This window comes from Marmota marmota, unplaced genomic scaffold (genome assembly GCF_001458135.2).
Source record: "Marmota marmota marmota unplaced genomic scaffold, marMar, whole genome shotgun sequence".
In the NCBI taxonomy this organism is placed as follows: Eukaryota; Metazoa; Chordata; class Mammalia; order Rodentia; family Sciuridae; genus Marmota; species Marmota marmota.
The window spans coordinates 3,673,773-3,686,086 of NW_026000249.1; the positions used below are offsets into that span (position 1 = coordinate 3,673,773).

At 37.8% G+C, this 12,314-nt stretch overlaps 1 protein-coding gene across 3 annotated transcripts in view; it reads left to right on the plus strand.

The window, feature by feature from the left end:
* Ofd1 (OFD1 centriole and centriolar satellite protein) overlaps nt 1-12,314 on the plus strand; it is a 50,974-nt gene that overhangs the window by 18,279 nt on the left and 20,381 nt on the right. For all 3 annotated transcript variants that reach the window (XR_007344745.1, XM_048796408.1, XM_015488034.2), the window contains exons 9-16: nt 802-908; nt 3,398-3,517; nt 5,440-5,513; nt 6,279-6,370; nt 7,293-7,482; nt 8,592-8,722; nt 9,478-9,589; nt 11,326-11,979. Coding sequence is in view for 2 of the 3 variants with exons in the window: in XM_048796408.1 (XP_048652365.1) it covers nt 802-908; nt 3,398-3,517; nt 5,440-5,513; nt 6,279-6,370; nt 7,293-7,482; nt 8,592-8,722; nt 9,478-9,589; nt 11,326-11,979 (1,480 nt within the window). In the remaining variant the exon portion in view is untranslated. The remainder of the gene's footprint in view (nt 1-801; nt 909-3,397; nt 3,518-5,439; nt 5,514-6,278; nt 6,371-7,292; nt 7,483-8,591; nt 8,723-9,477; nt 9,590-11,325; nt 11,980-12,314) is intronic.

The window sequence follows — 12,314 nt, forward strand, 5'->3', positions numbered from 1 at the left end:
TATTGAGGAAGATTGCCATTCACATTAAAACATTGTGCCTTTATTTTTTTTCACCTGGAATGCTGTCTACTTCCGTTTCTTTGACCATTCTGTCCTTCAGAGCCTAAGCATGAATGTCACCTCATTATGTCTTTCCTAACTCCCACTGAATAACTCGTTCAGGCCTCATTCCCGTATAGTTCTCATGTATTTCAGCTTTAAGATCATCACATCCTCATGTGACTGTCTCTCTTCTTGACCAAGTTATGAGATTCTTAAAGATGGGAACTCTGTCTGCCTTTTTATGTCCAGCTTCTAGTACACTGCATGACATTTGATTGGCAAATGGTATATCCTTGTTCAGTGAACTTGTAAGTGGAAGGATGGCCCATTCATTTGGAAGTTCATATGAACTTGCACCGAGTCAGAATGACCCATGAACTGAAACATTCAGATGGCTCCACCATCAGCAAGTTACCATGGGATTCTACTCTTTGAGAGTTTCATTGCTGAGTGTACATTTGTTTAAGTTTTTTCTTGCTTGAAGAACTTATTCAAATTTTAAATAAGGGACTGACAGATAATAAAGAACTAATTAGACAAGGGATATTAGAAATATAGGGTAATATAGTTTAGCAGTCATTGGGGAAGTAATTTTTATACAAATAGAACAAACATACCTTGAGATGAAATCTATCAAAGGTGAAATTGTCACCAGGAATGTCTGTACTTTCATTGTTTTCTGGAGTTTAGAAAGCGGTGTATGAGTTTCAGTCTATTTTCTTTTGCTTGCTTGCTAAAAATTAATGTTTTCCTATACAGACTGAAGCAAACGAAATTTATGCTCAAAGGCAGCTTCTACTAAAAGATATAGATCTGCTAAGAGGCAGAGAAGCAAAGCTGAAGGAAAAAGTTGATGCTTTTGAATTGTAAGTAATGTATGTTAATTTTGGATATTCAGAATGAGATGAAAAAGATTTACAAGTGTATATATCCACATATTCTAATGTTAATTGCAAGTAGATTTCTTGGTTATAAAGGTGATATTACGTAGCTTTAAAAGGTACAAGTTAAGAGAAAGACTAGGGTTTTGCTTATGAAATATTAGACCTTAAGGTGAAAACAGGATAAAACACCATCATCAGGCTGCCATAAGACCAGACAGATACTTTGGAAAAGGTAATAATTCTTGAACACATGGTATGTTTTGCAGTTACTCATTCATTCATTCAAGTCTGGTAGTTTAATGAATGTTGTGAATCCCAGATATCCAGACCTTCCATATTTCCCTGTTGTGTACTCAGGAAAGGAAATAGGCAATCTGACTTGATTTGTACTAGGTGAAACTGTATCTCAAAATGTATGTGTTAAAATTACTTTTCCTAAATGTTCACAGTGTTTCATCTTTTAAATCTTACATGGGATTGATAACAAGCTGCAATAACTTTTTTCCCCATTTGGAGTCTGCTGTTAATACTTGTAGATAATCTAGGAATCTCAGTACATTGAGGAAATTGTCTCCCTCTTCATTAATGTTGTTTTCTCACTTCTGTAGGCTAAATTCATTTTATTTCTCTATCTACCTTACTCTCTTTGCAGCAATACTGAAGAGGTAAATTGATCAAAAGACAGAAAAGGAACAAAATTTGGGCAGAGGGAGTTCATGATTATATAAACCCTTTTTTTTAGCTGGGGATTAAACCAGGGCCTTTCGTGTGCTGGACGAGTGCTCTACCACTGAGCTGTACCCCAGCCCCTATAGTTATTTCTTTACCTCCGCTTCCTCCACCCTTCCTTTCTAAGCATCTAAGTGAAGTAAATGTAGTTCACTGTACTGTGCCTTTCCAAATCAGCCAGCAGAGGGAGCTAATATGTGGAGCCTTTCCTGTGTTCTTGGACCGGTCAGGGTTCTGTAGTATGCTCAGTGGTACTTGTGAACCCCACCAGTTGACTCAAGAATTGGCATTACTATTAACTTAAGGTCTCACTATGAAGACCATGTTGAGTAAAATCATACAAGGAGATGACTCTTTAGCATTTGAAAGCCCTGATCACTCTGTCTTGCTCTTTTGACACACTCTTCAGTATTCAATTGATAGATTATTAAATGATAATACAAATCTACCTGGGGCTAAGGTTGTGGCTCAGTGGTATTGCACTCATCAGGCATGTGTGAGGCACTGGGTTCGATCCTCAGCACCACATATAAATAAATAAATAAAATAAAGGTATTGTGTCCATCTACAATTAAAAAAAATTTTTAAAACACTTTTTAATAAAAATAAATGATAAATACAAATATACCTTTATTATCTCTGGGCTAATGGATTAGATCCCACAGTTAGAGACAATATTATAGAAGAGACAAGCACTAAACTTGTGTTTGTGGTTTTTAGAAACATACTATAGAAGAGATAAGCCCATGAGCACAGTAACAAGTTTTTTAACTTTGTAACTAATAATATCATTATTCTATCCAGCTAAGTTGGTTACAGCTGTTTATCAGTTATAACCAGTTTTTAATTTTTTAAATTTGTTTTAATTAGTTACACATGACAATAGAATGCACTTATGCACTTTGATATATCATACATAGATGGGATTTAATTTCTCATTTTTCTGAGTGCACATGTTACAGAATCATATTGGTCATGTAGTCACATATATACATACAGTAATAATGTCTTTTCATTCTACTCTCTTTCCTATCCTATCCCCACATCCCTCCCCTCTCCTCCCATCACTTCCTTCTACCTAATCTAAGGTAACGTTATTCTTCCCTAGTGCACACCCCACCCCCCCGGGGGGCCTAACTGTGAATTAGCATCTGCATATTAGAGAAAACATTTGGCCTTTGGTTTTGTGGGATTGGCTTATTTTGCTTAGCATGATATTCTCCAACTCCAACCATTGACTGGCAAATTCCATAATTTTACTCTTCTTTAAAGCTGAGTAATATTCCATTGAGCATATATAACATATTTCCTTTATCCATTCATCTATTGGGGGAACACCTAGGTTGGTTCCATAGTCTCACTATTGTGAATTGAGCTGCTTACTATAAACATTGATGTGGCTGCGTCACTATAGTATGCTGATTTTAAGTCCTTTGGGTATAAACCAAGGAGTGGTATAGCTGGGTTAAACGGTGGTTCCATTTCCCCCCCCAAAAGTGAATATATAACCCACTGTAACTGGTTTTTTAAGTGTTAATTACCTTCTTTGAGAAACTACCTTGGTCTTGACTCTTTCCCACTCCCCTAGCCAGGTGCCATTGTGCAGCTCCCTTTGCTAGTTCTGATGCACAGTAACTAGGTCAGTTTGTAAATATAGGGAGAACTTTGTCTTATTTTTTTCTTAAATTTGTTATCCTCAGATATTATAGTTTTTTTGCTTTGTATATTTTTGTTAATTTCAGGACCCAGAAACTGCAAGAAGAAAAAAATAAAAGTACTGCTGAAGCACTTAAGAGACGAGAACAGAATATAAAGAGTATTGAAGAGAGCTATGATCAAAAGCTCAAGAATGAACTTCTAAAGTAATTGGCATTTTTAAAGAAATAATGTTTGAATTAAGTTGGTGGAGATGTTGCAAATGCTGATGAAAAAGATAAAACTGACATTTTATGACTAAATTTAGTATTTTTAAAAAATGTCCTTTTTTTTTTCCAATTGACTAATCCTTTCTCATGAGTACTCAAGTTAGAATAGTTTTTAAAACACACATAAGCCAGGTATGGTGGTGCATGACTGTAGTCCCAGCTACTTGGGAGGCTGAGGCAGGAGGATTGCGAGTTCAAGGCCAGCCTGAGCAATTAAGTGAGACTTATCTCAGTTTTCTTAGAAAAGGGGTGCTGGGGATATAGCTTGATGGTAGAATGCTTGCCTAGCATGTGCAAGGCCCTGGGGTTCTATCCCTGGTACCAAGGCAAAATAATATGAAATAGAAAGTTACATCCTCTGCCCTTCTTACTCGTGGTTTTTCTAACAGTTGTTGAAGGCCTGTCATTTGCTTTATTCTGAAGGCACCTTCTGACTTGCTCAGCTTATATTGCTGATCAGCTACAAAATTGGAATTATAATCACTTTTAGTTACCTTTGCCTTTACCTTACTCATACTGCCACTAAAGTAGAAATTTCTGATGATTTAGAAATTATTCTACTTAGAGATTATAGAATTTGTCCATGAACATGTTTTATATTCCTTTAAGATTCTGCTATGTCAGAATTTTTAAAATGAAGCAAAAAGTGATAGAAAGAAGGAAATTATGGGCACCTGTGGTTACTTTGAGTTTTCTGTAGCCTGAATCTTGTGTACTAATAAATGCTATTTTAGTGCCAGGACATTACACCCATGCGATAACTTTGCTCAGGGGTGGTATTACAATTGGCACATAACTGTTTGGTGAGTATTTATTGAGTAAACATGTAGCAAGGAGACAATTCAACATAGCTGCTTGAGGTTTTTCTTAATCATTGGGCTCTTTTTACCACCTTGCCCATAATTTGTCATCAGTAATCTCTAATATAGTGTTTACAAAGGCTTCTTGTAGTTGTTCTTTAAATGAATTCTGTTTAAAAAATACAGTAGATTTCCATCTCTTTTTTTGTGTGTGTGTGGCGGGGGGGTCCTGGAGATTGAACCCAGGGCCCTGTGCATTCGAGGCAAGCACTCTACCAACTGAGCTATTTCCCCAGCCCATCTTTGAAATGATAGTTTCTCCACATATTTTGTTAGCTCATTTACTAAAATAGGAAGCACCGAAGTGTCCGAAGTTGTTGAACATGAAGAAAAGCATGTATATTGATTTTACATAGGAGACAGGGAACTGTGTGGTATCATTTTGGTATATTTTGTGACTTTGGCAAGTGTGGGAGTTTGGAGAATGTTTCTTTGCTCTCGCATCTCTGAACCAGGAATGCAACTGGTAATGGCTGGTGAAGATAGGTAAAACTCCATGAAAATGTGCCTTTTGGTATCACTGATCTGGATGTAATGCTGTTGGGGGTCTCTCAATACTATGCTTAGAGCCTGAGGGCAGAGTGCTTCTTCTGATTGGGGTTGGGAAGATGGAGCAGGTGGATCAGAAATAACTGCCTTGTTATCACTGGCGAGTTGGTTTGTTGTGTGCTTTGCAGGTTTAATTTAGTTTACTTCTTTGCTGTCTATCCTAGTCGAGACTAATTGAAAGTGATTGATTGCAGTAACCTCCAGTTAACATCCTTCATTTTGTGCGACTGAGTTTTGGGACCCAATTTACAGAATTAAGGCAGGGTTTTTACCTGACCTTTTATGTTTAGAATTCACATCCCTGGCCTTAATGCTGAGAGACTTTGAAGTTTAACATTGTCATGTGTTCAGCACCCTTAGGTGCTCTGTGCCAGAGATGATCTCTTACATTCATAGCAGTCCTCCTGGGGAGATGACAAGAAACTCATTTTTAGTCATTCTGATTCTCAGGTATCAACTTGAACTAAAGGATGAATACATCAATAGAACTAACAGACTGATTGAAGATGAAAGGAGGAATAAAGGTGACTCTTGGGGAGCAGGGAGGGGTTTTATTTTTCAGTTCTGATGTAGTCTGTTAGTTTCCTGAGTAGGGTCTGTTGTATATTCTAAAAATTTCTATAGAATTACATTTTTTGTCTTTCTAGTTTTATAAAATTTTTAAAATAATCATTGTCCTTCACTGTCTTTTTGGAAATCTTCATGTTTAACATTTTGTATATTCACAAAGATCACTATCATATCTTTAGTACTATATCTGATTTTATTTCAATATATTTTGATCTGTGATTATCAAGAAGGTGACAGCAACTTATTGCCACCTGGTAAACATTACTCTTAACCATGAGAGACTTTAGATTTTACTTATGGAAATTTTTAACTTCTCTGTCCTCTGTGACCAAGGTTTGTTTTTGTTTTTTTCTTCTAATATATTTTGACACCGTATGGTATTTTTACTTGACATTCAACCTTATGAAACCTCATTTACATTAATCCAAGACTGTGGAAGTTGAATAATTTTAGAATTTTCAGATATTTTTCATTTCAGTGTACACCCAGGAAATTGTATCAAGAAGTTGAACTTTTGATGGAAATTTCAAACAGTTTCTTCAGAGTAAATCAGAACTGGGTAAAGGGTTTATTTCTTGCCCACTAAATTTTTACTCCTACATCTGCTATTTTTATTTATGAAATAATGGTCATTAGGTCTGGCAGACTGCCTTAAATTATTAAATGTCTTTTGGATTCATTAGGAAAACATTGTTTAATTGCTGGGCATTTTCTTTCAGAAAAAGCTATTCATTTGCAAGAGGAGCTCATAGCTTTTAATTCAAAAAAGGAAGAACTAAGTCAATCTATAAATCGTATAAAAGAACTTGAGGTAATTGTTATCCCCTTTTTTTGAAGCAGACTTTAGGCAGTACATGAAATTTTAGTTTTAGGCATCATATCTTATCTGGATAGGTTTGGCCTGATTATTCTAGGACCAAGAAGGTGATGACTGAAGTTAATTCAATATTTCTTCATTTCAAAGTCCCATAAAGAAGTGAAGAAAGAGCTTTGGGTCCTAGAGTTCTGTGCAAATCTGTTTCTCACTGTAGACTTTAGGATATTTCCCACATCATATGGTTTTTGAGGGAATTCAGTGAGCTAACTTATGCATCTAGCCCATAGCATATAACTAATACATATCTGTTCTACCTCAGCCCCTTCTATCCCATTAGCAGCAGGTAAAAATTCCTATCATTATATCATTATCTTCCAAATTAAAACAAAATGAGGCATGTTTTTCGCATGCCACTGTTACTTCTGTTCACTGGTATGCTTGCTTTTGGCAAGGTAGAACTGGAACTTTAGGTGAAGTATATTCTGTATATAAAATTTGCTTTTGTAACCATGATGATTTATTTGACAGTATTGTAGGCTTCTATATCTTAATATCAGATATATTATACCAAGGAAAGGAAAACACTTCACAGCAAGTGAGAGACTACTACTGTCTCACCTCTCATAGTAAAGATGTATTGCTACAATGTGTGTGATTGTCGCTGGGTCCTGGTTGCACTGGGAAAATAGAGTGATAACTTTCCTCAGAAGCACTGGCTTTCTAGGGTCTATAGATAGAATTTATGAACTTACCTTGTTCCAACTCTAGTATAGAAAATGACTTTTTTTACCATAGTTAGGTCTTATGGTTGGAGAGAACTCAACCTCTAAGTTGTAATGCATAGCCTAACTCAGTCTTCTGGCTTTGACTTTTGTAGTAAAATCATTCAAATGTAAATTTTCTTTTTTCATTTAAGCTTGAATTAGAGTCTGTCAAAGCCCAGTTTTTGACAATAACACAACAAAACCACTTGCTGAATGAAAAGATTAAAGAGATGAATGATTACTCAGTACTAAAAGAAGAGAAGCTAGAACTTCAGGCACAAAATAAAGTACTTAAACAACAACTGGAAGAGAATAAGAATGAAAATTTGAATCTCCTAAATCGTATGTCCTTTTTTTCTTTTTCTGATTTACCTATTTCTGTAATTGACATTAGGTCAGTGTTAAGAAACTCTGCATTGTATCTATAAAACAGGCATAACTTGGGTAGATTTGATAAGATTCTGGCATTGGAATTCCATTGCTTGCTGTTGCATAGCAGTGTCACTTTAAGAAGGAACATTTTTTGGGACTGGGGATGTGGCTCAAGCGGTAGAGCGCTCGCCTGGCATGCGTGCGGCCTGGGTTCGATCCTCAGCACCACATACAAAGATGTTGTGTCCCCCGAAAACTAAACTAAATAAATAAATATTAAAAAAAAAAAAAAAAAGGAGGAGGAGGAACATTTTTTTAAGCTGTGCTGCCTTTCTGGGTGGTATCATGGGTGACTGCCAATTGGGTTTTGACACTGGGGACTGCAACAAGCACTTGGAGGAAGGAAGAGGAGGTCGAGTTTGTTGATATCCCACTGCCACCCCAACTTCTGTACAGCGGCCCTAGACTACCCACTGCTCCTGTCAGCTTAGCGAGGTTCAGTGTACCTATGGGTAGCCTCTCATCAGTGCTCTGCACCTGTGCCCACTCACTCTATCTAGTTCTGTGAATGTCTTCCTTCCCTGGCCCTCCAGGCCCAAGGGGGTGCTAACAATATGACCCTGTTTCTAGTCCAGTGAACCACACTATCCTTTTTGGTTACCTTGCATAAAGTGACCCACCTAAACATCTGTTTGCTTTCTGCCTGGACCCCAACTCACTGACAGTTGCTCAGGTCGAATGAGAGCTTAAAGTAGTTAGTCATCATTGGGTAGACAGCTGGAGAGCTTCTTCTAGGCCTTGTGTGCATGGCAGAGGATAGAGGCAGGCTTTCAATAATTCAAGGATTTGAAAGAATTCTTTCACTTACAATAAAACTCCAAGAGTAATAAAGTGTGGTAACATTTATTAAATTCTTTTGTTCTGAAGCTTGTGAATCAGGATTGGTCTCGGTCTACTAATGGAATTGATAGAATATTAACTGCATGAGTACAAAGAAAGGAAACAATTTAAAATCTCTTTAGCTACTTTTGTTAAGTGAAATAAAGTTGATAATGACCAGAATTTTTCTACCTTATTAGGCATAGCTCAGCCGTCTCCTGAGCTTCTGGTTCTTCAGAAAGAATTGAAGAAAGCAGAAAGTACTATAGCACTTGAGCATAAAGAGTTTGAAACTCATAGACAAGTTCTGCAAAAACAGCTGCAAAGTGAAGTGAGTATTGTTCTTCACTCATGCCAGTGTTACACCAGTCTACTTTATAGATACCTAAACTTTGCACAAGCCACACCAGCACAGATCAGATCTTTTAACTCTCAAGCTGGTTGCAGTAGCACACATCTATAATGTCAGCTACTTAGGAGGCTGAGGCAGGAGAATTGCAAGTTCAAGGCCAGCCTGGGCATCTTAGTTCCTTTCTCAAAGTAAAATAAAAGAGCTGGGGGTGTAGCTCATTGGTAGATCACCCCAAGGTTTAATCTCCAGTACTACAAAAAGCAAAAAAAAAAACCACAACAACAAAAAAATTACGCTCTGAATATGATAAAGGGTTCTTTCTCATCTGAGAAAATTCTCTAGTGATTATATGACTTCATATTCATAACTGTCTTTCATAATTGAAATAAAAGCTAACTCAAACATAAAATTTTCTGAGTGCATGATAGTACCATGTTAGTGTCTTGATTCCCACCCTGAGACTCACAAATGTTCACTGTGTCTTTCTGATTTCAGCCTGCATGCCCTAAAGTAGCTGTTCTTTGAATGAAAAAGGTAGTGAAAAATTCATTTGTGTGTTGTGTTCGTTTTTTTTTTTTTTTTTTAAACAGAGACCCATTGATTACTTGGTATAAAGCTTCCCAGAATTGGCAAAAAATAAGAGGATAAGCACAATAAGAGATTTTTTTTTTCCTTTTGAAGCAAGCTGTGATGTGTTCTACATTGATTTCTTTTTCTTCTCTGAATCTTTTCAGATTGAACATTCTGCACAGCTAAAGGCCCAGATATTAGATTATGATGCTTCTGTAAAGAGGTTAAATATTCAAGTTGGTGATTTAAAATTGCAACTGAAACACACTCAGACAGGTTAGAGACGTTTTTAAACCATAAATATTTTTGTGCATGTAAAGCTTCTGACATTTGTGGAAATGTAATGATTGTAATTTATTAACCACATAGTATTTCTTGTATTTCGGGGGGGGGGGGGGATTCATAGAATAAGTATCATCCTACAGTGGGGGTGTGGCTTGGTGGTAGAGAACTTGCCTAGCGTATATGAGGTCCTGGGTTCCATACGCAGCACTGCCAAAAAAAAAAAAGTGTACATTCCTTGAAGTAAACTTTTTTATCTCAGAAATACCAGCTGATCACCAGAATGAGTGGCTTTCACAGGTGCCCCAAATAGAAAAGTTGTGGTGGTAACACAGAAGTCCCCAAATCCATCATAGGCATTCCTTTTTTTGTTACCCTGATAAGATTGATTGGCTCTTCAGTAGTTTTACATATTCCTTAACAGAAATGTATATAAATATATGGGAGAAGCAGGTTGGCTTGGCAAAAAGAACACTGCTGCTCTTTTAAAGAATTGTTTTGTTTTGGACCCCAATTTTGAAGGTAATTGTTTGATTTTGGGTACAGTGCTCTAACTTTCTTGGGCCTCAGTTCCCCCATTTGTAATGAGGATGATAATACCTACCAGGCCATAGTAAACAAAGATGAAATGAGATGGGTCCCAATTCAGCTCATGGGACATAAAAGACACTCTGAAAATAGTTCCTGCTCTTTCATTAAAATGCCTTCTCTGCGGATGCATATCTGTCCCTACTTCCTAAGAAGGATATTGAAGCTTAGATACTTTATTTTCCAGTTGCTTTCAAACTCAAAGTGTGTATGTGTTACCAGTTCAGCTGGTTTCTCATGATCCCTTTGGTCTGAGCCTTCCTTGCTTCCCACTTGCAATCTTTCCCTATGAGTCCCTAGTACTTTCTACCTTCACTAATTTTATTTCCATCTCTCTACTTTTTCCTATTTCTCATTTTTGCTTAGCAATTCTGTTTGCCGCAGTATCTAGAGCAAAACTCATAGAAGTCTTGAATAACGAAAAAAATTCACTGAGCATAAAGCCCTTCTGCATACATGTATTGTCTATTGCAAGCTTCTGTCTCATAGCATCATAGGGAGGCATTGTAGGAGAGGAGCTGGTACATGCACTGGCTTTGCTTTAGGAAATCCCAGTGGTTCTAAAACTTGCTAACTCTGTGATCCAGCCTCCAACCCCCATCTGTAAATGGGAGCAGTGAGAATTCCTTGGCCATAGTGTTGTCATGAATGAAATTCTTTTCCCTTATCTGAAACTCGACCATATGCTGTGAATTTTGCTACAGCCCTGGAAATTCTGGACCCACATCCTATTGTGAAGCACATTAATTACTTTGAAGTCAAATCTATGAATATTTATGCTGGTTGGGATTAATAAAGATTATGAATGAGTTTACATTGGTACGGGTCAAGCTTTTCAACCAAATGAATTCAAATCTAGTTGTACTTTGCCACCAAATAAATTGTAAATAGATTTTTTAATTCTCAGAGCTTTTTGGCTTTCAAAATCATGCATAAAGGATTGTGAAATTCTCTCTTATATTATAAAGGAACACACATGAATCTGTGACTGGTACATATAAGCTCTCAACAAATGTTAACAGTTCTTACCGTGGCCTCAGAAGTTGTTTAATGTGAAGTTTGCCCTTTATTCTCAAGTATATTTTAATTTTGCTTACTGCCTTTTGTCCTCATTTCTCAAATTACCTTTTTATAATCTGCAGCCCTGGAGAATGAAGTGTACCGCAACCCAAAGCAGTCTCTGAGCCATCGGTCTGTGAGTGGGCTAATAAATGGCAAGATGGTGCCTCACAGTTGTGATACAAGCAGGGATTTCTCAAACAGCCCTCTTGGACAGGAGAAGGTTACGGCAGTTGCAGTTGTACCAAGAATCACAGGTTATCCAAATACAGGAAAAGAGGCTGGTTCCCCAGACTCTGACCTTGAGTTTGTAGCTAGTACAAAAGCCAGGGTAAAAGAGCTAGAGCAAGAGGCCGAACGCTTGGAGAAAGCTTTCAGAGATTACCATCGAAGAGTTCTTCGAAACCCGGTTAAGAGCCCACCACTAGCAAAGAGTCCACCGTCTTCGCACTTACGGGGAACCCTCAAAACTGTCACTTCTAGCTCCCTGGAAAGATGTGCTTTTACAGAGGACCGAGTTATCCCTGAGCACCCAGAAAGACGGATGTTGGCAGAGGACAGAGTTTTCTCTGGGCAGCCTCAGGTGGGCACACCTAACGAGGAAAAGAGTGCCGCCTCTGAGGCACAGACAGGCAGCACAGCTTCGCGGGCACGCAAGAGTACTTCATCCAGACGTCTCTCCTCCACTCCCCTTCCAAAAGCAAGAAGAAGCCTCAATAATGAAATGTATTTGGAAGGTAAGCTACTATCCAAAGGGTCGCAGGATGCTTGGGAGTTGGGCAGACCTGGTCATCATGGGATGTCTTTCTTGAATATTTATACAGGCCCTAGACAGCAGGAAACAGTAGATAGCACATGTAGCAGTGAGCCTGGGGGAGCCCTTGCTGGAGCAGCTGTGATTGCTCTGAACCTACCATCTCCTGGTTAATAATAGTGGCATCCCTCCCATGTCCCAGGGTTGTTATGGGAATCAGTGTCATAAAGGATGTTGAGATAAGGCTGGGGATGTAGCATGCACAAGGCCCTGCCTGGGTGCAATCCCAATACAGCCAAAAAAAAAAAAAAAAAAAAG